General features: G+C 37.7%; 1 protein-coding gene across 1 annotated transcript; it reads left to right on the top strand.

Annotated features, from left to right (window-relative positions):
- Positions 1-206: 206 nt before the first annotated feature.
- Positions 207-17179, top strand: dnaaf11 (dynein axonemal assembly factor 11). Its single transcript, XM_065266284.2, has 12 exons — positions 207-1098; positions 1229-1396; positions 1697-1774; positions 3411-3583; positions 3670-3863; positions 3971-4153; positions 5827-5901; positions 6064-6129; positions 8714-8783; positions 9078-9173; positions 10192-10277; positions 15378-17179. The coding sequence occupies exons 1-12, from the start codon at positions 1017-1019 to the stop codon at positions 15574-15576; spliced, it is 1470 nt and encodes a 489-aa protein (XP_065122356.1). The 5' UTR covers positions 207-1016; the 3' UTR covers positions 15577-17179.
- Positions 17180-27523: the final 10344 nt, after the last annotated feature.

The following is a 27523-nucleotide window of genomic DNA, read 5'->3' as shown; positions in this document are numbered from 1 at the left end:
ACTCAGGAAAAACAATCACTCTAAATGACCGGCAATAAAACCATTAAATACTTTCTGTCTAAAGTTGACAACTTGTACAGATTTTGATTGATGGTCCCGCCCCCCTGTCAAAGGGGTCATAAAAACGACCTGTCAGATAGCAACTGTCACCGGGTGGGGGAGGGGGTCATAAAAGTTTGACGAATGCTGGCCCGTTATAACTACTATCTTCAATTTAAAACCTGTCTTTTCTTTGAATTCTTCTGTTTTTTTCTAGTCGGATATCACGTTAATTGCACAGACATATTATCATATAATAATAAACACATAATATATAAAAGTGACAGGTTTTTGAACAAGTTTGGTTTGTATAAACTTGCACAGCATTATTTTGTTTGGCAATTTTTTTTATCCATAAGAAAAAATTTATGGCCTCAATTCCTACTTTTTCACATTTCCTGATTGAGGTTGACACACTGCTCACATCTTTTTGTGTGACTAACAATAAAAAATGTGTTAGGTTTTTGGATATATATAAAAAATATATTTCTATTGACTCCAACTTAACTTAGATAGCTTTCCTTCATTTCTTTTATATTTTTATTGTTATTACAGTATTTTTTTCCTTGAGCTACATACCCCTTTATTGTGTTTTTTTTATTTTTCCTTTTTTTCTCTGACTTCTATCTTCTTTTATTTGATAATGTTCTCATGAAGGTGATTGTATATTTCATCTAATTGCTTGAATAAATAATAAAATAAATAAATAAACTTGCACACTTGATACAAACACGCCACCTACCTGTGGCTAAGCGTGTTAGCGTCTGATAACCGCTGGGTGGCAGAGTTGCTCTTTTGACAACAAGGCTAAGGCTTTCTTTACTGATACATAATTACTACAAACTACTTGTTTCCTTTACACATTTGTTTGCATTATACTGTTTTTTAAATTACCATTTCTATGTGTACTATGTGTATTAAATAAAATTTGCCGAATTGTAGTATTGTTCACTTGTTGTCCTTGTTGCTCTGCTGGAATGTTTCCACGGCAACGCAAACTCACAAAACCATTCCGCGTGCAACGTCAAATACACAAGCACGAGCCCGTCATGGTCCGCAGTAAGTTTCTTTTTTTTACATTCAGTCATTGTTTTTATTAATTACTGTATGATTTTAAACATTTAATCTAATGATATGTATGTCAAATAAACTTTAAATTAGACTTTTTGAACGTTCGGTTCGTTTTCAGTCAGTGAGGATCTGATCCGCCGCAGAGCGGAGCACAATAATGGTGAGATCTTTTCCCTCGAGGAGGTTTCTCTCCATCAGCAGGACATTGAGAGGATCGAGCACATCCACAACTGGTGCAGAGACCTCAGAATTCTCTACTTACAAAACAACCTGATCCCTAAAATAGGTAACCAGACCTTCCTGTGCAAACAGTATCAGTAACCCACACGAAAATGTACCATGGTTTTACTACAGTTTTAGCCTACTCAAAATCATGGTAACCACAAAATAAGTATGGTTTTGGCAAGCATGATTTTTAAAAACCATAGTTAAACCATGGTAGTAAAAGCATGGTTTTGCTGATAGTAAATCAATACACCACAATAAAACTATGGTTAATTTTCGTGAGGGAAGAACACACAAAATGCATAAATGCACATTAATACGCTTGCAATTAAATGATATACTGTTATTACTGTTTTTGCAGAAAATGTGGGCAAACTAAAGAAGCTGGAGTATTTAAATTTGGCACTGAACAACATTGAAGTCATTGAGAATTTAGAAGGTGACATTGATACTCTGTGTTTTTAATACATCAGATACAATAATGCTTTAAGGTGTTTTTTATTTAGTTATCACAATAGGCTTTATGCCCAGCTGCACTACTTCCTGAACTTCAGCCAGCTCCTTGTTTCCTGTCTGCCATTATTGGACAAACTGATTAATCCAGGTGTGTCTGATTATTGTTGTTGTGACTACTGAGGACAGGCACACCTGGACTAATCAGTTTGTCCAATAATGGCAGACAGGAAACAAGGAGCTGGCTGAAGTTCAGGAAGTAGTGCAGCTGGGCATAAAGCCTATTTATGTTTTTATTCATAATATATACACACATAAAGTACGGTGCAAAAGTCTTAGGTCACCACCACCAGCTTTTTTTCTAGCAAAGTTTCCATATTTATTTTTCACTCTTCAGAAAACGTGTACACAAAATTAAAAACAAAACATTTTCAGAACTTAATGTCTTGGCACTAAACACATCTTGATCTTTTTTGTGGAATACTTGAGGCTTCAGCTTATACTTTTATACTGTTTTTAATACTACATACACATTTCCTATATTTTCTGGTTGTATTCTAATAAAGAGACTAAGGGTGCTTTCACACCTGCCTTGTTTAGTTCGGTTGAATCGTACCAGATTGTTCGATTGGTGCGGTTCGTTTGGGCAGGTGAGAATGCAGCAATCGAACTCTGGTGCACACCAAAAGCGGACCAAACAAGAGGACCGAGACCACCTTGTAGAGGTGGTCTCGGTACGCTTTCAAATGAACTCTAGAGTGGTTCGTTTGTGGTGAGAACACAATCCGAGATCTAACCGACCTAACTGCAAAAGTACTGCGCATTTTGGACTAAACCAGCCGCTCAGCTGCGCAGTGCATTATCGGATGAGGAAGTGTTTGTTGACAGTTTCTATTAGCAATATTAGCACAAAGACAGATTGAGGACATACCTGAAGTTGCGAGGAGGTGCGGGCAGAGTGTCAGAAATATGGTGTCTTCGCCATTTGTTATGCATTAAAACGTTGTTTTCAAGCCGCATTCGCGATTCATTCTAAAACTGAACGGTTAGTCTTGAGTGCTGTATACAAACTATGTATAACAACCACGGAGACATAATTACAGCGCAGCCGTCTGTCCATGGTGTCTGCTGTATTTTACTTCTTTTTGTTTACTTACGGGGAATTTCGCGCACGTTGATTCTGACCAATCGAGAAGCAGTTTAGGAAATACATTCAAATACATGTGGCCAATGAGTGATGTGGATCTTATCACATGACAAAATTTAGGTTCGTTTCAACTGGTGCGGATCAGAGCAATCAGCGTGGTGTGAAAAGAAACCAAAAAATGCTAAAAAAAAGTTCAAATGTATAATTTTTTGCTTTTGGTCCGGACCAAATGAACCGAATTACAGATGTGAAAACACCCTAAGAAATAATTATACATGATCACTCACTATACAATTGCAAAAACAACAAATCTAATGGTAGCATGGTGGCCTAAGACTTTTGCACAGTACTGTATGTATTGTACATATACTTAACAATAGTGACCAAAAGTGCTGTCCGGGCTATTGTGTTTTGGTGCAAATCCATACATGTTGTTTCATTTCCAACTACAACATATGTTTGTGTGTTTGTGTAGGCTGTGAGAGCTTACAGAAACTGGACCTTACGGTGAATTTTGTGGGTAGGCTGAGCAGTGTGGAGTCACTAAAACAAAACGTTCATCTAAGAGAGCTCTACCTTGTGGGAAACCCCAGTACTGAATTCCAGGGATACAGACAGTATGTAATAGCTTGTCTTCCTCAACTACAGGTACATGTACCGGTCTAAAAGAGAGAAAGACAGAGAGACACTTCTCAGTCTGTGTTGTAAATACATTGCTGCTTTTCGTTTTGCAGTGGCTTGATGGGAAAGCAATCGGACGAGCTGAGCGTATCCAGGCTCTACAGGAACTGGATGCAATGAGAAAGCAAATCTTAGAGCAGGAAGCGGAGCACTTCGAGAAGAGAGAGAAACAGAAAAAGAGTGGGTTAAGAGAGACCACACCCACAGAAGAACAGGGGCAAATACAGAACCATAGTCAAAATAACCAGTGAGTGTATCAAACAGGCCAGAAACCATAACCAGATAAGCCATGTTTTATTATTTTTCTCTATGCTAGACCTGTAAAATGTTTCTGTTATGGAATTTACTTTTCAGGTTGGTCAATGAAAACCAAAATGAAATGACACACCAGAATCAGGAATCAAGCTTCAAGTCTCACACAGATGCAGAGGACCAGGATAGGGAATTCTGGGAAAAGCCATGCGCAGTTACACCAGAGTCCAGAATAGAGGCCCATCGCCATCTGGAGGAAAAGAGAAGAACGAAGGAGAAAGAGAGGTATTCCCAATATAATCCCAGTATTATAATATCTGTAATGAATCTAACTGGCTGAGAACATGCTGATGGTACAACCAACCCTATAATGTTACAACAGAGCCAATGTCTACATCTTTACATTTATATAATAAAACCCCTGAAGGTTTACATTGCAAGGATGCAAAACAATAGATTTGAAATATTTTATTTGCTCATTATTAAAGAAAAACACCACCGTTTTCAATATTTTACTATGTTTTACCTCAATTTAGACAAATTAATACATACCTATTATTTTTCAATGCCTGCATTTAATCTTTGTACAGCGTGTTGTGAATGTGTTAGCATTTAGCCTAGCCTTAGGATCCAAACAGGGATGAATTAAGAAGCCACCAAACACTTCCATGTTTTCCCTTTTTAAAGACTGTTACATGAGTACTTACACGAGGAAGTATGGTGGCTCAAAATAAAACCTGGCAATTTTTAAGCGGATTAAAAATGAGAACTATATTGTATGGCGGAACAGGCACTTACGGTGCATTCACAAGGGCGAAAGCGGTAACGCTTGTCGGAAGGCTTGTGTGAAGCGTGGCCAACAGCCAATCACAGTGGGCGCAGCACATGCTCTGGTCTTCCATAAACGTAATTGGCTGGCTCTGTCTAGGTTATTTGCATGAGGCGATCTGATTGGCTGACGCATGCGTTGCCGCTTGAAAAGTTGAGAAATGTTCAACTTTTGCCATGAGCAATGGCACTAACGTGGCGCCGATGGATCCACAATTCAGTTCGGCAACGCATGACGTCACCCGTTAAAAGTGAATGGGAACGTCAACGCTTACACCCCGTGTGAATGTACCGTTAGATTGCAGCACTTCGACCTTGGCGCACAGTAACATCATCACTCCTGACTACTTCCCCTCTCGCTCAAACTTCCACCAATATTACTGCACCCGAGGTTGTACATATTTATATTTAATTTTTCTGTAATATTAAACTGTACCTGTCAAAATGATTTGCAGCATTCTGGTTACTAAGTGTTATTAGTTTTGAGCGGTTGTTAATATTGTAGGGACTGGCCAATCAGAATCAAGCATTCCAACGAGCTGTTTAATAATATAGTATAATGTGGAGTTTTAATATAGTAATTGTTTGAAATTTCATTTAAAGGGATAGCAAAATGATATTAAACCCATGATTTACTCACCCCCAAGCTGTCCGAGTTGCATATGCCCATCGTTTTTCAGACAAACACATTTTCTGATATTTTAGAAAATGTTGTAGATCTTTCAGTTGATTAAATGTAATGTTGCAGGGTCAAATACAGAGGAGTCTAAGATGGTGGCGCTACCGGAAGGTAGTTATTTACGTTAATAAAGTTTTAAATGTGGATATTTCTACAACAACACCGCGCGGATTAACCTTTGTTTATCATCCTGGAGCCGTTTGGATTTAATTTGTGAAGGATGGACGCACTTTTTTTGGACTTGAAGGTCGTGGACTATGGGTGGACCCCGTAACATTACATTTAATCAACTGAAAGATCTAAAACATTTTTTTAATATCCGAAAATGTGTTTGTCTGAAAAACGATGGAGATATGCAACATGGACAGCTTGGGGGTGAGTAAATCATGGGTTTAAGATCATTTTTGGCTGAACTATCCCTTTAAATACATGCACTTATGTGTTTCTACAGAGAAAGTCATGAAGCCAAAACCCCCAGATCTCTGATCACTGCAGATGGACGAGTGCTGAACGTCAACGAACCCAAGTATAAAAACATAAACACAAAAATAAATACACTTTAATTTTAGCCATATTTATGACTATCAGCACACATGTAAAAATGTATATATTAACATTCCTACTTATGTTAAACCAGGTGTTGCACCCATAAAATTGACATTTTTCCCATCTGTTTTCTGTTTACAAGGTTGGACTTCAGTCTTACGGACGATGAGGACAACAACTGCATGCTATTGGACTTGCATGTTTACAGGTACAAGAAAAAAAATGTTTACTTAGTTATCCAAACTAACAAACTGTTCTGTATTATAGATTTGGTGCTTTTTTGATTTGCTTGATTTATATTTTGTGTCTACACACTGTCAGAAAAAAGGTACAAAACTGTACAATTGGTTATGTTTACAAGTATATAGGGCTGTAACGATAAATCGTGTGTCCCATTAAAAGACCTGTCTAAAATCGATTTTGAATCGCAAGGTTTCATGCACAGCTTGTGCGTGTACTATGGCGTTTTGATCAGTAAGAAGTCCTTATCAATCTAAAATCATTATGAGTCGGAGTCGTTTATAACGTGCATTTAAAAAAAAGTCATTCAAAATATTCTTTATTATCATGAAAATACCTGAAACAATCTGAAGAACAGCGATATAAATATTCCTGTAGACATTTCCTGGAATAGCATTTGTAATGCTACTTTTTCTGTGGCACAATTGGAGTTTCTGCACAAGAGCACCCTCTGGCTTCTGGATGTGGCAGCATTTTACCGTAATGCATTCAAATTCATTTATCGAGAAAACGCGCATTTGCACGATTAATCGTTACAGCCCTACAAGTATACTAAACATAATGCAATGCTGTACCTTATTGGGTATACATTACTGCAGGGGTTTTCAAACTTTTTGCGTGTGTGGACCACTATTTGTAATCAAGAATTTTCGCGGACCACCTCATAATACTTATTATAAAATCTGTCTACACAAAGTCCTGAATTAATCTGCACATCTAAATAGTCTTACTAGCACTAAAACTATAACTGGTCATCACATCAGTACAACAGGTTTCTTAACCTTATATCATAATTATTTATATACATATTCTTAGTGTTGGGAAAGTTTACTTTCTACATGAACTAGTTTAGTTCACAAATTTTAAAATGAACTAGTTCAGTTCATAGTTCATATTTGAAAATGTTAAACTAGGTCACAGTTCCAAAAATGAACTAATTTATAGTTATTTTTTCCCATATTATTTTTTTAAAATGATTGCCATTATAGCCCATATAGAACCACCACAGACAGCAATTATTTGATCAGTTTTAACACTGAAGCTAAATGCGTCAGATTTCATCTTCATGTCCAACTTTAAATCCTTATCCAACCAGGGTTTACATTAAGCATTGACTGTCTTTTAATTTTTGTATTTGCTTACACATACCTTGAAAGGCTAGCTGGGTGGGGGGGTCGCACCCCGGGCGAGAAGCGCTGCGAGGCATTGCGTGTATGACACGCAGGTATTGCACACCACACGTGCACGTTAAATAGCGTGAGCTTAGTCAAAGTATATTTCAAGATCCGGAATATGCGTTAGCAGCCTATGTTAATCGTTAACGATTTAGGACAAATATGATGTAATTTAATGTTAAACTATTTGAGTTGCGCGGCAGGAATTTCAGCAGCGTCTGTGTTGTTGTGATGACGCATGCAGCGTGACTGGTGAACACCGAGTGGTGGCGGTGTTGCCAGATTGGGTGTTTTTTCTGCTACACATTAAGGACTGTTTACAGTGTGTTTTAGTCGGGTTTTCGCCTGGAAGAATATACAAATCTGGCACCCTATTGAACGACGTTAAACTGAGAGAGCGTGCCGTTCACAGGCACCAGAATGAATGAGTTCACAGTAACGTTTATTAGGCAGCAGTACACGTTCGCCCAAAATATGAACGAGTTTGTGTATTAAAATATACATATTCTTATTTTGCCTTTTCACGGACCACCTGTAGTACCCTCACGGACCACTAGTGGTCCGCGGACCACAGTTTGGGAATGGCCGCATTACTGTAACTTAAAAATCTATTGTGTACCTTTAAAGGTAAAGTTTACAGTTTTGTGCCCCTAAAATGTTACTGGTACAAAATTGTTTCTTAAAGAAAAACACCACCGTTTCTCAATGTTTTACTATGTTCTTATCTCAACTTAAACAAATGAATACATACCTATCTTTTTTCAATGCGTACACTTAATGTCGTGTAACTACTCATGTAAGAGTCTTTAAATAGGGAAAACATGGATGTGTTTGGTGGCTTCTAAATTCATCCCTGTTTGGATCCTAAGGAATGAATGGGGCTAGGCTAAATGCTAATACATTCACGGTGCGCTGTACAAAGATTAAGTGCATGCATTGAAAAAGAATAGGCATGTATTCATTCGTCTAAGTTGAGGTAAGAACATAGTAAAATATTGAAAAACTGTGGTGTTTTCCTTTAAGGAACACAAAAGGTACAACATTTCAATGTGTTGTATACCCATAAAGGTACAAAAATGAACCTTAAAGGATACCACCTGGTCCCCAGCGACAGAAAAGGTACAGTTTTGTATCTTTTTTTTTGACAGTGCAGACTAAACTTATTGTATTACAGTATAAAAAAAAAAAGGTTTCTATAGTTTATAATGTACAAATTGTTTTAAAGGATGATGTACGGTACCCAAAAGGAAGATTTTGTCTCACTCAGCAGCATTATTTATCTCTTTTGAATTAACTTTGGATGCTTTTCCCTTGGCAGTCATTTAGTAATTTCTCTCATAACAGCGCACACTCACATTGGTCTCTTCTGTACTGTAGGCATATGGACACTTCACTGCTGGATGTAGATGTTCAGCCAACATATGTGAGAGTGACCGTTAAAGGAAAGGTACAGTATCCTATCCATCTCTCATCCTCTCTCTTTTCATCTCTCTCTCCTTTGGGTTTGACCTCTAAAGCTGATTACCCAGCAGTAAATCTACACTTTTTATTCTGCTTCATTTCCCCACAAATCTGTGACACACCAGCATGTGTAACAGTTCTTGCTTCACCACACACCAGTGTAACCCTGTGTGTGTGTGACAGTATTGATTGATAGGACGTTTATGACTGTAGTAGATTACATTTACAAGGTGCTTAAAATCCCACATTAATAAAAGTGAATGTGTGTGTGTGTGTGTAGGTGTTCCAGCTGGTTTTGCCTGCAGAAGTTAAACCTGACAGCAGCTCAGCCCGAAGATCCCAAACCACCGGCCACCTGCTTCTCACACTACCCCTGGTAAGGCTACTATACCCGAAACACACTCCTAATGTCTATGACCATCAATTCCATCCTAATTCACAAATACAGGGAGTTCATTCACTCAGTTTACTTTTACTGAAACTTAAAGAAGAGTGCCAAATTTTTTAGGTGTATATAAATAATGAAATAGTGTAATGCACAAGCATCCTATTTGAATAGGATTTAGGATTTATTTATGAGCATTTGCAGCAAGCAGTGCAATAAGATTGTTCAAGGAAACTTCAGCTGTGTCATGATACACCTGCAGTGCAGAAGGAATCTGAACACAAGATTAAAAATGCGCTGACTAGCTTGTTGAAAGTGCATAACAGATTTCTGGTTTAATCTGTTGATTTATAAATGGATTTTTAAATGAAACCATACATGCCTGAAATACATATAACTGTACTGTAGTTTGTGCATAGTGGTTTTTGTAAGGATTTTATGAACTTTAGATTTATAAATCATCTTAAAGCTGAATAAATAAGCTATTCATTATTGGTTTGTTAGGATGGGCAATATGTGGAAGAGATATAATGATTAAAAAATCTGGATTCTGATTGTCCCAAAATTCTAAATATTGAAAAAATCACATTTAAAGATCAAAGTCCAAACGAAGTCTTAGCAACACATACTTAAAAAAAAAGGTTTGATTTAGCGCTTTCTCCTGGCTTACAACTGTAATGACGTTATGGACTGAATTGGGAAATTGTAAGCTTGAATGGGAACCAAATTTGAATGGGAAATCCCTAAAGGGCGCTAGGAACAAGTCCAAGTTTGTAGGCGAGATTCTTGCCAATTTTGCTGCATCCACTTACACAAATAAAGTTTTGATGTATTACAGTAGGAAATTGACAAAATATCTTCATGGAACATGATCTATACTAATGATTTTGGCATAAAAGAAAAATGGATCATTTTAAACCACGCATTGTATTTTTGGCTTTTTCTACAAATATACCCATGCCACTTACGACTTGTGATCCACGGTCACATATATTTGCATTTTCTCTAGGCACATGGAGAGATAAAACCCAAAAAACACATTGCCAGACCAGCCAGCACTACTCATGAAAGAAAAACTGAGAAAGGCGAGACAAGGTAAGCCCCAATTCAATACAAATACAATAGCAGAACTGTAATGTAGTGTACGGTCAAACATTCTGCATTCTCAAACTATTTTAAGAAGCCCATGAGAGTAGCTGTCAGATGATAGTTTATGGGAGCAAATCAAAAAGTTGCTCTAACATTTTGAAACTCGAACACATTGAGTCTCATGAGTCATGGACAACTTTTTATAATTCTGAGCTTTACACCCACGTCCTGATCTTTATTGTATGGAGATAAAGTATTTGTGGAGTTGCTTTGAAGAAAAGTTTGTTTAAAGCAAGGCCGTAACCACACCTTGAACCTTGGGGGGACCAAAACGTGTGTGCGTGTGTGTGTGTGTGTGTGTGTGTGTGTGTGTGTGTGTGTGTGTGTGTGTGTGTGTGTGTGTGTGTGTGTGTGTGTGTGTGTATATCGATATGTTATATATTATATAACATTGCAAAAACAACAAATCTAATTCTCGCATGGTATATTTTACACAGTATATATAAAATAAAAAACATCAAATATGGGGGGGGGGGCAATTTGGTTGTTTCTGATTATTGGGGGGGGACTATATTTCAGTTTAAACGGATAGTTTTCATCATTTACTCACGTTGTTTCTCAATTTGTTACAAACCTGTATACAATTTTTTGTTCTGCAGAACACAAAGGCAAAGTTTGTTGTAACCTGTAACAGTTTTGGACCACCATTGACCTCTAAAGTATTTTTTCCTGCTATGGAAGTCAATGGTGCTCCAGCTTCCTGCTCGATTACAAATATCTTCCTTTGTGTTCAGCAGAAATTAAAAGAATTCAATTCGACAGAATTAAAATTTTTGGGTGAACTATAACTCTATAAACTCTTGTATGCTTCATATTTACCTAAGGGTCCATAAATCATAATGAACTTACACCATTTAATCAATAAATTTTTACGTAGTACATGCCTTAAAGGTGCAGTGTGTAATTTTTAGAAGGATCTCTTGACAGAAATGCAAAATAATATACAAAGCTATATTATCAGTGGTGTATAAAGACCTTTCATAATGAACCGTTATGTTTTTATTACCTCAGAAAGAGACGTTTTTATCTACATACACCGAGGGTCCCCTTACATAGAAGTCGCCATTTTGTGCCGCCATGTTTCTACAGAAGCCCTTAACGGACAAACTTTTACTAAGTTGTCTCCGAAGATGACATGTTTGTCCGGTGGCAGCTAACGTAACTTCTCTATGTGTTGCAAAAGCAAAGAGTGAGCAGTGGACTAACCCGTTGGTTGCAATGCGCAACCTCACCACTAGATGCCACAAAAATGTACACACTGCACCTTTAACTCAGCATAAGTTTATGTTTAACCTTAGACCAATGAAGAGTCATGATTAAGTACAGCATGACATGTTTTTTAGTTGTTAGTTAATGTGTTATTAACAATGAATTCATGCGTTTAGTCATGAGTCATGTTAATGTAGTTAATGATGACTCTTCATTAGTTTATGATTAGTACATGCCTTAACTCAGCATTCTTCATATTTAAGTAAGAATTAATTTAGGTATTAGTTTATTATGTTTCATGGACCCAAAGTGTTACTGAATTCCCTTTATAGACCTCTCAGTCTCTCGAGTTTTCCCGCTGTGTTTCTGCAGAAGGTCCTGTGCAGTCCCTGTTAGCAATGTCCCCTGTGTGTGTAGAGGCAAATCTAATGGGTCTTAATGTATGTTTACATTAACCTGTGTGACTGTGATATGGAATTAATGTAATGACTTTACTAAGGTTACATGTCATTGCGCAGCTGTGTTTGTCCTTCAGACGATTCTATCAGCACAGTAAGTGAACACGGGGTATGACATTGAAGACCCAGTAAAAATGTAAATACAATGCAAATCTAGTGAGTGATGTCATTCCACACACACTTCTTTTGTGTGACCTAACACTGATGGATGACATCATTTGAGCCTGATTACTTTTGACCCTTTTGACACATTTGAAGGTCACACACACAAGCACACACACACACCACAGATTGGATGTTGTTATTTACTCCATGTGTATCACAGTGTGTCACCTGTGTTTGTGTTCTTTCCCCTGAGGAAATCACAGCACTTTTAGTAAATCATTTCTGTGTGTGATAATGTACCCAACAAGATCCTGATTGGCTCAGCATGCACAATATAATTACTTGCTATCAGTAATTCAGCAGCCATACAGGTTTCAGCTTCAGCTCTAATTACATTTTCACTGATTTATTTTTAAAGCATGAGAGAGAAAGGGAGACAGCTAGGATACTGCACAAAGCACAGAGATAGATGGGATGTTGTGTATTAGTATTAAGTCCAATAATTTGATAGTGATTCCAGGAATAAACAAAAATTATCTCATGCTTTCTGTCTGAACAAAGCCAGGTTGTGTGCGGGAGTCACAAACCTTTTAGCTTGATACAGTATGTCAAGAGGGATTTATCTGTGATCATGACCCCACCCATCATATTGAGAATGGTGCACTCTCAGAAAAAATGGTCTTTAGCAAGAAAGTGTCAAGATGAAAATCACTATTTTCTGTTACAAACTTTCACAAAGCATCTTAAGGTTATAATAACATTAAAATTGTAAACATATAAATAGATTTTCAAAGATTTATTATAAAAACAAATCATTTTTCCAGAAAATGCAATAAATCTAAATTTATTTAGTTAACTAGTGGTATACACTGATTAAAAAAATAAACATTAAATGGCATTAATCAAAAAACTTACTTTGTCATATTAAGAACACTGTCTTTGCTGCTGTTATACTTGGGACGTCATCGCTGAACTTTTTTTACAGCGATCAGCTGTAAAATGTTTTGGTCCTGCTCGATTTTCGTTGAAGGTTTCGTTGGCTTCACGTAAAATAATGGAAAGTTTTTCATAAGATCCCCTGTGGTCAATATGTTAGCATGACAGAAGTTTGAAGCTGTCGGGAGAACAAGCAACAGCCAGCATTTTTCTGTCTCCCGAGTGCCTCTCATGTAAATTATTCGATTTTGATGGCTTACGTTTCTTCCCCACCACAGGTTTATCAATGCCATCAAAGTATTACTTTGTTTTTGTTTGTTTGTTGATCACAAAGTACAAAGTAGATGAGGAAAACTAGCATTTTGTGTGTATTCAACGTGCCGCCATTATTGTTTACAATGCGTGGAATGGTGCGCTGTGATTTGTTGAGCGGATTTATTGCATTCTGCAGAAAAGTTTTGGGAAAAAAGATGACAGAATAACACGGCAGATATTGTATTTTGCGTACAATTAAGAATTTACTTTTAAATACTGACCTGATACAATACTGATTTTGGCAGTAACTCATTTTTTTTTTTAATGGCGTTTATTGCGTTTTTTAACCAAACTCTTCATATGTTGACCATTTTTTCTGACAGTGTTTTAATCTGAAAAGCAGAAACTAGTTAGGCGGCGTTCGAATTGAGGGGGCTGGGGTGATCCCAGACCTCCTACAGTATAAGCATTGAGGGACCCCCTATAAAGCACAAAAATATAAATTAGGGGGGTCCCCTGGTTTTATTCAAATTAAAATAAAATACTACATGAATTTAAAATTCTCGTGCTGTGCTGCCACAAAGCGATGCTGTCCATAATTTGTCCCAATTTCGCAATAAACTAATCCAAAAGATTTCTGGCCGAAAAAAAGTTAAAATTTTCTGGAGGAATTGACAGATTGTTAAATGTAGATTTGGGATTGGGTTAGTGACTTAAATTTTTTTTCTCAAACTATTATTTCATACTAATTTAAGAAGTCAAAAGTAGGGTTTGAGTTAAAGGGATAGTGCGGCCAAAAATGATATTAAACCCCTGATTTACTCACCCCCAAGCCACCCGAGATGCATATGTCCGTCATTTTTCAGATTAACACATTTTCAGTTATTTTAGAAAATGTCTTTGATCTTTCAGTTAATCAAATGAAGTTACAGGGTCCACTCCTTCAAGTCCATAAAATGTGCATCCATCCTTCACAAAATAAATCCAAACGGCTCCACGATGATTAACAAAGGCCTTCTGAGTGTAATCTGTGCGGTTTTGTTGTAGAAATATCCATATTTAAAACTTTCTAAACGAAAATAACTAGCTTCTGGTAACGCCCCTATCTTAGACTCCTCTGTATTCAGGAGAGAGTATCAGCAAAGTGTACGCACTTTTCTTAGTGACCTATGACAAATTCGGAGGGCGGGGGCACAGAACAGCATCTCATCTTGAATGCGGACGCGACTAAGATGGCGGCGTTACCGGAAGCTAGTTATTTTCATTTATAAATTTTAAATATGGACATTTCTACAAAAAAATTTGCAGATTACCCTCAGAAGGCGTTTGTTTATCATCATGGAGCCGTTTGGATTTCTTTTGTGAAGGATGGATGCAAATTTTTTGGACTTGAAGGAGTGGACCCCGTAAACTTAGTTAGAAAACTACATTTTCTAAAATACATTTTCTAAAATAACTGAAAATGTGTTCGTCTGATAAATGAAGGACATAAGCATCTTTGGGGTGAGTAAATCATGGGTTTAATATCATTTTTGCCCAAACTATCCCTTTAAGGGTAATTTGTTATTTTTTATCAAAACGTTGATTCAGGATCACACCTTAATTTGTGATATTACGGCAACCCTATAATGACAGGTGGCTTGGCCAAAGGGGCTTAGCTAGGCGACCCCCCCCCCCCCCCCATAATCTTTGACATAATTCGACCACTGGTTACGCCTATAATACATGATGGTGTTGTCATGGTGGCCAGCAGTAGTAAAAAGCGTCCAAAGTCTGTAATTTGTGAAACACAATATTAAGTGGAAAATAAATTAAGACGCCACAACTTTTTCCACTTGATTGAATTTGATTAGATTGTAAAAGGTGGCGTACCATATCATTAATTATTTATTATACTGCGCTCCAAAATGCCAAAGTCTGACATGGTTTAGTTACCGTGGTTTTAGCAGAAATGTTGTTTTGAATAATAATAATAAGGAAACCAAGAATCTGACTTTGATTTTGCATGGACGTGCACAGTTAGATTTATAGACTAATAAACTTCAACAAAACAACTTTCTCAGTCTGATATATCTCTCTTCAGGACATCATGTGGGCGTGAATTATTGGAGGTGGATCCCAGTAAAAGTCTGGCTGGGAATCTGGCCAACATCGTTTCCAAAGAAAAGGACTTTTCCCACACACCCATGCAGTTCTCAACGGCACACCAGCATTGTGGCTTTGAAGAAAGGCCCGTGTCAAAAGACTTTGTGGATGATCCAGACGTCCCTCCGCTTATGTGAGAGGGAGAGAGAGAAAGAGAGAGAAATTATGCTGTGATATGACACAGCAAGAGAGCATAAGTGATAATCACACCCTCTGCTGAGCTTGTGGAAGTGTGTGATGAAACACTGCGAGATATATTTAGCTCTCATCATTAGACATATAGTCAAGTAGATGAGTAAATGTCAGTCTCATTACAGCTTACTGAATATTTCAGTCATAAAGTTCCTTCAGACAGACACAGATATTTTGTTGAAAGTTTTAGCTCTCCGAAATAAAGTAAGGCCTGCCTGTGATGTTTCTCTTCTCACTGCCTTTTTGTATTTCTCATATTTTGTGTTTCACAGTATGTGTTTTTGTAAATAAAGCATGCATAGTCAACTTAAACTTTAATTATTTGACTCATTATAAATTTATACTCGAGCTTACAGTTTATGGTGCCCATGGCCATAACCTGGTGTTGCTAGTACCAGCTCAGAGAAGTAAAGACCAGCAAAAGGCTCATAATTTCACCAGATCATGTTTCATGCTAAATGTACTTATGGCTTGTGTGAGTGTTTGTGTGAGATACAAAATGTCATTAACCTGATATGAAAACAGTGGAAGTCTATGATATCCTCACTAATGTAGTAAAACGTGTGTGTGTGCATGCAAAAGAGGTCAGACATAGGCAGAACTGCCAACAGATGAGATCACGCCACTGCAGTATTTCTGTTTTCTGTAGCAAGCCGATAAACTTTGCACTCCTTTCAGTTCAAACACAACAAAGGTCAAGAGTACGCACACATTTTTGGAGCTCACACTCATTCTTTAGTGTTGAAGGCTGTGTTCTTTCCTCTGCTGTTTTATGTGTGTGTGCAGGTGAATTATCGGGATGCGCAGATGGGGTTTGGTGGTTTCATTTCCCCTTTATTAAAAACTCCTGTCAGCAGATGAGTAATTTACAGTATTTTGTTGCCGACATTATAACACCCCTGTGCTACGGTGGACTAAATCTTATAAAAGCTATTTCGGAGATGCTTTGGAGAATGCAGGAAACACATTAGTAAACACATCAGAGAGCATTGTTTATAAATACATTTAATAACTGTAAACTACACCGATTCTAAATAAACATTAAATGAGGGCAAATTTAGGGATCACTACAAACCCATTTTATGTTGCTGAAAAGGAATTTGTACCAAACTTTACTTTTTAGTTTATATTATATTAACAATTGAGGAGCTCAGATGCAAAATCCGCTAAACGTCATGGATGAACGATGGTAGATCATATTCAAACTTGGGTCCCTTGTGAGTACTTAGACCTGAATACAACCCGAATATGGCACTGACCTGAATCACAGCTCCCCTTTATGTGTGTTTCTTCAGTTCATCATTTGCAATGTTCCTGGTTGCATTTTTTTTTACTATTCCCTATTCATTTTGGTCAATTGGATCACAAGTTGATGAGAGAGATGCATGTTTGTTTACACCTGATTTTTAATTCATCTCTTTTGCCCACTTTCGACCACTTCTGATTACTCCGAGGGGTCTATGGGCAAGTCCCTCTGCTTTCTTAAAGCATGAGCAGGAGAAATGACGGGTTTTAATAGACCCGCACTAATATTAGGTCAGAGTCCGCTGCTTGTGTTGTTATTAAACATACTGCCCAATGTTTTGTACATGTATATGTAAGAGCTTTCTCAGAGCAATTGATAAAATAAGCTTGCGCATCTTTCACACGTTTGCAAAATAAAACAAAAATGAAAGAGGCAGAAAGCAGCCACTTTAGTTTTATCAATTATACCCTAATGGTGCATTCACACCAGCTGTGGTAGAGGCAGCAAAAATGCGCTATTCGTGCGTAGTTGGACGCTTGAACGTTTGAATTTACTCGCTTCATTCACACGTGAAATTCTAGTCATTCGAGACATTCGCGCGGAAATTCGCGTCATGGGAGGGGGTTCTGCGACTCCACAGAGACTCCACTCACTTCCTGTAATCACGTCACTACTACAGCAAGGTCCTGATTGGTTAACGCGGCGCGTTATTTTTCACCTTGCACGTTTCCCACGGCAACGCTCAATTCGCGCAGAATGCTCAATTCATGTACGCCACGCGTTCCGCGCCTACCGCGCCGCAGGATGCCTAATTGCGTCTTTGCATTGACTTTACATGTAAATCACTTGTGCGCTTGCCACCTCTACCGCGTCTGCTGTGAACCCTGTTTAAGAGCGCGCTGAAAACTGTGGGTTCACGCTAGAATTTTGGATAGATGTAAAAACATTATATTCAGTAGGGCTGTAACGATTAATCATGTGTCCTATTAAAAATGTCTGAAATAGATTCTGCATTGCAAGTCTGAGATTCTTTGGTTCATGCCCAGCTTGTGCGTGTACTACGGCATTAAAATCATTATGAGTCTGAGTTGTTTATAATGTGCAATTAAAAAAACAACATTCGTTACTCAAAATCATTTAAAATATTCTTTATTATCATGAAAATACCTGAAAATATAATTTTTTTTGCAACTCATTTGTTTAAATGATATTAAGCATTTATTATTAATTAATATTAAGAAATTCTAAGCTTTACCGCCTACTAAAAAAAAACTCTCCACAAACCTATGGGTGACGTCACGGACACTACGTATTTTTTTACAGTCTATGGTTGGAAGCCAAAAACATTTGGGTGAGTCCAAAACATTTACTGGAGTAGATTCCATTTTCTTGTATTTTGGTACTTTTTAATTATACAATTGCTTGTATAGCCCAAAAACTTTGTTTACCTTCAGTGTCACAGTCCAGAGTGCAGCACACTGTAAAAAAAATCCGTAGAAATTACAATGTTATTGCAGCTGGGTTGCCGGTAATTTACCGTAGATTTACATTTATGTTATTTACTGGCAAGAGTTTGTTCAAAGTTAAATAAATTTTAAATATTAAGAAGTCTTTATCTTTACAGAATAAAACTATACAATAACAGCCTCATGCAAAGCATTCTGGGAACCAGGAATCATCATCAACCTTTTTCTGTTTTTTGCTTCAGATTTTGTTTCCCAGAATGTTTAGCTTGATGCTGTTTTCTTAGTTTTACTCTGTAAAGACAGACTTGTAAATGTTTAATGTTCATTTAACTTTGAACAAAATATTGCCAGTAAAAAACATAAATTTAAATCTACGGTAAATTACCGGCAACCCAGCTGCAATTTCTACAGAATTTTTTACAGTGCAGGTGAAAGTAGTAAAAATTTCAAAACACAAAATGGAGTTTAAATTATATGGACTGTAAATGTGGTAAGTGGAATGGATTTGAGGAAACAACAGCGTGAAAGTCACTGCTGTTGCTAAAACAAGGAACGAAGTTTTATTTATTAGGACATTCCTCTGGTGGAATGGATTTAACTGACCGCCGTCTGACAAGTGAACAGATATATGCGCTAAATTAGAGGAAAAGTGTCATTGGACTTAAACGGGACATTTCACTAAAAGGAACTTTTTTAGATGTAAAATAAATCTTTGGTGCCTCCAGAGTACGCATGTGAAGTTTTAGCTCAAAATACCATAATAGATAATTTCAGTGTTGGGGGTAATGTATTACATGTAAAGCACATTACGTAATAATATTACTTTTCGGAAGTAACGAGTAAAGTAACGCATTACTTTATAAATGTACACATTAATATTTGAGTTACTTTTTTTAAAAAGTAATGCAAGTTAATTTTCAGTTTAATTAATTCAATTTAAAAATAAAATAATGTGCCAAATTAAACTGAACATATTAACATAGAATTACGCACTCTGTGCGCCTAAGCGGGAACAGTTTGAGTCAGAAACGGGGAAGGCAGGCCAGAGCTTGTCATTTTTGCGATCATAAAAACACCTGCAAAGCCTGAAAGAGTTCAAGCCTCAGCCAAGTAAGAAAAAGTAACGCAAAAGTAACTTAAAAGTAACGTAAGCATTACCTTCCATGAAAAGTAAGTAACGCAATTAGTTACTTTTTTGGGGAGAAACTTAATATTGTAATGCATTACTTTTAAATGTAAATTTCCCCAACACTGGATAATTTATTACAGCATGTAAAAAATGCCACTTTGTTGCACTAAATGCCAGTGTCGTGGTTGGATAGTGCAGATTAAGGGGCAGTATAATCCCCTTCTGACATCACAGGGGGAGACTAATTCAATGACCTATTTTTTCACATGCTTGCAGAGAATGGTTTACCAAACCTAAGTTACTGGGTTGTTGTTTTTAACATTTTCTAGGTTGATATAAGCACTGGTGGACCAGGAAAAGTCAGATTTTCATGATACAGTATGCCCCCTTTTAAAAGTGTGAGGGTCTTGTCCCACACACATTATGGTATTGACGCCAATAAAGTGACGTGTGAAAATAAGACATTTTAATTACTGACTAATTGCAATTAAAGTGACATTATTGAACCCAAACCTAATTGACAAGAAAACATGTTTGCATCTGAGCTCCTCAATTGTAAATCAATAGTGAATTTTACTCCAGTAGTGTCTGTTTACATCAATACTTTTAATATCACATGTAAATTCTGTTCTTCTGTCTACTATGTATTTAAATTTGGTCAGAATGAATAAAACATGATGGTCTCACCCAGCATCTGGACATGAACTGAATTATTCAACCCCTGTCACCCTGACAAAGATGTCTTTCTTTCATTCTCTCCTCTCTGCCTTTTCCACTCCCATGACTCTACTGTACCACCAATCACTGACAAGGAGAAGATTCCCTCCGCTATGACTTTCCTTAACTCCAGAGCCAGGGCATTTTTGATGTTACATTTATTGATCCGCTTTTCTTTTCATCCCGTTCTCTGACTGCATCTTTCTGAAGCCCTGGAATCCTCTTCTCCCGAGGGATGTGTATGTCAGGGCATGGTGGTACAAGCTCTCGGAGCTGAACTATAGCTGCTCTTTAGCGTTCAGAGGTTAACAGCATCTCTCCTAGCTGCGTGACGTCATAAGCACTTAAATGTATGGCTTATAGCCATAAAGACTTAAAGCACTAATCTGAAAGCTGCATCCATAGAAATACTGCATTATTTCAGCTGTTTCGTCTCAAATGGGAATTGTGACTGGATTTGAATGGACAAATATGATTGGATAAGCATAATAGAAAAAGCCAGAGATAAAGAGAGATCTACTCATTGTGCAGTGTGGTATCGGGGTCACTATAGTATCCCCGAAGGCAGTGTATTAAAAGCCACCCCCCCCAAACTATAACTGTAAGAATTTACACCTTTCTGGATGGCAAGAGTTCACAGCTTTTGTCCTGTGTGTGTGTGTGTGTGTGTGTGTGTGTGTGTGTGTGTGTGTGTGTGTGTGTGTGTGTGTGTGTGTGTGTGTGTGTGTGTGTGTGTGTGTGTGTGTGTGTGTGTGTGAGTTGGCTATCCAGCCATCTTGGATTGCTCTTTAACAAGCATCTAAATTCATCAGAGTGCAGTCAGATACTCCCACTGCAGCCAAGAGACCAAAAGCACAAAATCCTTGTCAAACCAATACTTAATCAAATTCATGAAACCCACCACATGCATGAGAATAAACAACAACCATAAATAAGACAACACCAGTACTGTACAAACAACAGTGTGTGCATATTGTTCCCATCTCCGATGTGCCAGATTTGAAACCTTATTCTGCTAGAGAGTGTAAATCTCATTAATGATAAATGAAATCCAGAGAAGCTCCCTCACTTTGGGATTCTGGGTTTCAGTTTCAGTTTAGAGTACTTTATTGGCTTTACAAATTTGCAATTGTGCAGGCAAGGAGTATTAAAACATTTAAATGGTTATTGTATGAAACAGATGTAATTTGTGTCCCATACGTATGCAAAAATATAAACAACCACAACAATAATTTTTACAAGATATAGCTGATGTTATTCGCTATATACAGTAGGTAATAGTAAAGGAGGGAACGGTTTCAGACACAGCATAAATGTCAAAAGTAGGTCACAGGTGCAGAGAATTTTAAACATAAGTAGGTAGCACAGGTGTCTTAGAATTAAAGTATTTTGACTACTTTCATTAGGGTAATAAATAAACTCCCAAAAAAATATTTGCTTTACGATGCCAACAGTGGTTCTCAAACTGGGGGCCCACGAGATTGCGCCAGTTTTAGGACATTTTATACTTTTTTTAAAGGACATTTTAACTCAAAAAAAAAGGGCTATTAAACAAAAGCACTACATTGTATCATTAAATGGGCCCTATCTTGCACCCAGCACAATTGACTTTGTCAGTGACGCATGTATCATTCGTATTTTGCACCGGCGCACAGCGGGTTTTTCCCTCCACAGACGCACGTTGGCAAACTAGGGAATGAACTTGCGCTCCCTGGGCGGTTCAGCGCAAAAAAAAAGAGGCGTGTTCCAGCGCAAACCATCCCTGATGCTATTTTGCAGTTTCAATAAACAATTGCACCACTGACCAGAAAAAAACTAGTCTAAAGTCAGTGGTGCGTTGCGCGTGGTTCATTATGCTATTTTAAGGGCGCATGCTTGACCATAATGTATAGCGTGCACAACGCGCGCACACTTTGCTTATCTAATCTACACAAATGCAACAGTTATTAACACATGAGATAACAGGGTTTATACAGAAATCCTTAAGTTAAATTTACTACTTTTTACTACCTTTTTTACTACCTTCAGAATATTTTTTAAAACCATCACGACACTGAATTGCAAGTGTTAATCAGGGACCTTTTTTTATTATTTACACAGATTTTGACATATATAACATACAAAAAAAGAATTAAAGTGAAAAAATTCTTCTGACTGAAATATTTTTCAGGCCAAGTCATAATCCTTTACCTAACACTTTATGTAGGCGAGACCAATAGCATTTTAAGGGGAGATTTTTTTGCCATAAATTCCATATTGAAGTCTCATGTGGCATATAGGTAGCTGTAGTTTGCAGGGCATTTCAGATTAAGGCGAAACAGCTAAATAACTCACTATATAAAAAGAAAACATGAATATCACCACCTTTAATGATTGTTTTATTAATTATTTATTAATTGTAAATGTATTTATTTTAGCATTTACTAATAATTTTTTAATCAAAGTTGAAACTGTTAACATTAGTGAATGCACCATGAACCACCGTCAATTACTGTAATGACATAAACAAGAATTAATAAATGCTTATATACTCTATATTTTTCATTGTTTGTTTGTTATATAATGCATTTACTAATGTGAACAAATACAACTTTTTAACATCATATTATTCAGTAAACATAAACAAATAATCCAGGGTCTGTTCTGTTCACACAACAGTTTACAGTCACAGCTCTAATACAGTAACGTTATGTATGAATATAAACCCTGAACGAGTAACTCGAGTCAAACTCGTGTAGAATTCGCACAGGATGTCTGTAACCATAGTGACAGTTGTTAATTGAATGACTGTACATTTCTCAACAAAATATTGTTACAATAGAGGCAGCGCTGATCTGCTAGTTTTTGCGCAATGTTTCTGCTGTTTACTTTCTCCTAAGACCTAAATGGTTGTGTTTATATGAGGATATTTGCAAAGACGGGATTTTTGAGGCATATGTGTTATTTAAGGCCAATAAAGCGGCAAAAATACATACAACACATGCTTAATGAGAATCGAATGCGCGGCTTGCATGCTCTTCTGACACAGAAACTGCGGACGCACTGTTGTTTGTGTTTGAATGGCTTAAAATCACCTGTTTTTAAACTGCTGTGCTTAAATCTATGTACAAATGTTACGTTTTTGTGACCACACGCAAATGCAACTGCAAGAACCGACAGGTGGATGACATCAAAGTCCCGCGAGAGCATTTCGAAAGCAGTCTCCTCTTATGATTCCTCGTCAATCGCTCTCACAGGATTTGGATGTCATCTGCCTCTTGGTTCTTGTGGATCCACATGAAGTTTACCCACGAGTTAAACAAACCCGTTGTACCAGCCACTGGCTATATCAGCATAGCATTAAAAAGCGTGCCGCGGATGATCAGTAACGTGAGAAATCATTTACCCCCAAAATACAGGACCCCTTACGTTAGTCATACTGTGCAAAGACACGCAATTACCTGTTTGGTTTTCTTATCCCACGAACTGAAAGGCTTGCCAATCTTCATTATTTCGCTAAGCCAAGTCAATCGTCTTTTACACCTTTATCGTTCTTCAAAACATCGGAGCCTTCCTGCATTATAAGTTTGACCATGCTAGCTGAAAAAGTTTTACCTCAGCTTAACGTGATACAGTCAGAAAACCCGGAGTGGATCCGGTCCGTAGTGATTACAGAACGCTTACAGCGGAGAGAGGAACGTGATTTGGCTCCACTTCAGGCTTTGATCACATCCCAGAGATGAAAGATCTTTGATTATTTGCCCAGATATGCAGGTGATTTGAACTAATTTCCAGGCATCATAACATTACAAAAGGCAATCGAAAATTTACTACCTCGTCAGATGACGCTTACTACTTTTTACTGGCCTTAATTTGGCATAATTTAATTTACTACCTTTTACTACTTTTTACAACCCCGCGGAAACCCTGGATAAGGGGAATCTTAGTGGTGAGCATTGTGGTGATACTTTGTATTTAGTTTGTGTGGCTGCGTTAAAAAAAGTTCTCATGCAAATAACGATTAAAATATTTTCATAAGTTTGTTGTGTGGCTGTATTACGTTTATTTTATGTAAATAATTATTAAAATGTTTTCATAAGAAACCTTAATGTGTAGGAACTTGATTTGTAAGTGTACTTTGGGGTTGGACCTTGCTTGCGTTTCTTGGGTCCGATTTCAAAGCCCCCAAACCCTTTCAGCGGTAGGGGTGGACGCAGCGATGTCCTCTGCTGGCGTCAGGTCATGTGTAGAGGCAGATCCACCTCCCGTTACACGGCGTGCCCGATTTATGCTGGCAAGCTTGGGATTCCCCCGTCTCCTGACATCATTGTAGCATTTGGCGCAACGATGGGGATGCCAGCTGATGAGACAATTGTGCCTATTTCCTCTCACGCCTGTTTAACCGACGCTTATTTGGGCGGGTTTCTTCCATCCCCATACGAAACAACTTCTCTGTCTTTGACTGCTCTTACAAGAACGTCTGTCTCCTCGGCTGTGAACCGCTCCTGACGTGCGCCTGGTAAATCCGTCATAATAATAGTAACCCACCATGGAACTTGCGCCATTGCGTTTAAAGGGAATGTTGGATAGCGTTCTGATTGGTTTATTTGACGTTACGCCAAAACCACACCTATGAATAATGAACCTACTTCAGACCAACCCCTTACTGATTCCCGCCGGGAAAATAGCAACAGCGCCCAAGATCCGCCGACAAACTCACTTGCGCTTTGCGCTTCGCACTTGCGTTTCAGATCGTTAAAATAGGGCCCAATATGTTTTTGAATGATTTATTACATACATTTTCTTTGGGGGCGCGCGAAGGGATGCACTGTATACAAGGAGGGGGGGGGGGGGGGTTGAAAAAGTTTGAGAACCACTGCCATAGAAGAACCATTTCTGGGTTAGTGGTTCCAGGTGTAGGTTCCACATCAATTTTTATTTATACTTTTGCGTTACCGTCCACGTCGATGTGCAGACCGCTTGTAGGCAGTATCCACGTGTGTAACCACAGTACCAACGCGACCGTCAATGAAGAAGCAGCTTGGCAAGTTTAACCCACAAGTGTAAGATTAAAAATATAGGAACTTATTACTTGGTCACAACCCTCATTTCCATACTGTACCATCTGCATTCCTGTGTTTACAAAGACTATTGTCACAGCTGTTTATCCAATACATTGGGGGTTAAAGGTGGTTTTCTGATTGGTCAGTTTGAATGTATTATGTTGGGTTTGGTCAAGTACAGTGGGGTTAAAGGTGATCTTCTGATTGGTCTATTTGAATGTATCAAGTTAGGTTTAGTCACATGGTCAAGGGATAGAGAATAAAGGTCTTGATTTTCATGAGCTCTGGGCTTTCTTCTAAACTTTCTTTCTTTCTCTGTTCTCTATCTTATCAGGTAATATCTCACATACATTGGAAACAGTCAATTGTTTGTATTCTTTATCATTTCATGCATTTATAGTGTAACCATTTCAACTGTAACTTTAAGTCAGTACTGTAATTAAACCTCTTCATTTACAAATCTGTTGTTTAGTTTTGATTTAGTGTTAACACTTAAACGCTCCATATTGGAATACAATATATTCATACTCTAGCAACGCTCTCAGACATATTGTGTCAGAAACCCGGCAAAGATTGCAGTTTTGTTCCCCTTCCGAAACCTGAGATCCCTTACACAAGCGAAGAAGAAATAGCAACTTGTTGTGTATGCTTTGAGAAGACCAGCAATGATAGAAGTAAATAAACAGTGACTTTTGTTGCAGTTTCAGTTAAATCACTCCTTAACTTGGCCCATCTTTGTTTTCACCGTCGCAACTAGTCTAGTGAATCAATCACAGCACTTGCGGTCCACGTAGAACTGACGTGCTGTTGAACATTTTGCGAGGTGCACGTCAGGCTACACAGAGGCTACGGCGTAGCTATGGCGTGGAGCTTACGCAGAACTATAAATCGGGCTTTATTAACACAGTTCAAGAGTTGTATTTCTCATGCTAAATATTAGCAAAGCTTCAAAAAAGCAGTTTCCTCTTTCCTACAATTTTGGTAAATATTTTTTTCGACTTCAAAATCTGTTGCGTAACAGAGTAACCTTGGGGTACAGTGGAAGTCCTTATATGGGCACTTTACCCAGAATAGAGCAGGCACACGCCAACTAAAAGCTTACACAAAATCAACGTCACCAAAAAGTGTGTGGTTTTTTGTGAGGGAAATTTAAGCTTGTCAGCTTCCCAAAGAACCCAGCATTATGGAAACAATGGATATAGTTTGTTTATCCTGGGTAGCAGCACTTTGTGAGTGTGTGTGTGTGCGTGCGTGCATGTGTGTGTGTGTTTGTTTTACACTGGATTTCGTTGAAATGTGGCGTTCCCAACCGTGTCATGAGTCACAGATGGTAAGCAAAACTGTAAATACATATAATGTAAACAACATGAACATGTATGAATCATAAGTTATCCAGAGATAGTGGGGTGATGTTTTTTGTGTGTTGTGTGTTCCTTACTCGTCACTTTCTCCACACGGCGGTACGCCTCCAGTAGCTCGGTTTTATTAGGAAACTATCGGTAGAGTAGATCTGTGTTTTATAAATCTGATCAAACTAAAGACTCTTTGGAGATATATAGGGTGCAGTACTACTCTATAAGTTCATCTATCTCAAGATTAACATGAGATTAGCAGAAACAGCATGTGTTATGTGAGCTGTAACATCTGAAAAACCTTTCTATTTAAAAAAAAAAGGATGTTTGAAGTTAAAAAGGTTCTTCAGATAATGTAAAGGTATGAAAGAAATGGTTCTTCTAATAATATTTGACAAAATGGTTCTTTGAGGAACAAAAATGGTATTTCGCTGTAAAGAACCTTTTAAGCAACTTTATTTTTAGATCTGTGGATATATAGTTTAGGACTGTATGAGTTTCAAGATGTTGTTTTAGTCCAACATTTCTCATGGTGAATAGGAATATTACAAGTGGGGCGTAACAAACGGGAGGAAATTTGGTCAATTTTATGGCCATCTCTATTCATTTCTTTATTTATTGACCCAACACTCAAAACAACATATTTAAATATAACTATAACTTAAAACAACATCAGACTGTGAAGAAAATGTCACGTGACAAGAACGAATTAACCTCTGAATGTTAACTGAAGCAGAACAGAAACTTTGATGTGGAGAGGTGTACAGGCGCTATAGGTGGTTGCGGGTATAAAAGTAAACGATGGATACGTTTGTGACAGAGAATGAAAAGATGACTGGAGATTCAGCACAAGAAGAGAAAACCAAGACAGACAATAGACCTAATCAACCAAAAAGCCAGCTGAAAAGAAAGTATGATGACTTTTGTCAGAGACCAAATG

Source organism: Paramisgurnus dabryanus, chromosome 6 (genome assembly GCF_030506205.2).
Source record: "Paramisgurnus dabryanus chromosome 6, PD_genome_1.1, whole genome shotgun sequence".
NCBI classification, from domain to species: Eukaryota; Metazoa; Chordata; class Actinopteri; order Cypriniformes; family Cobitidae; genus Paramisgurnus; species Paramisgurnus dabryanus.
This window is presented reverse-complemented; position numbering and strand designations above follow the sequence as displayed.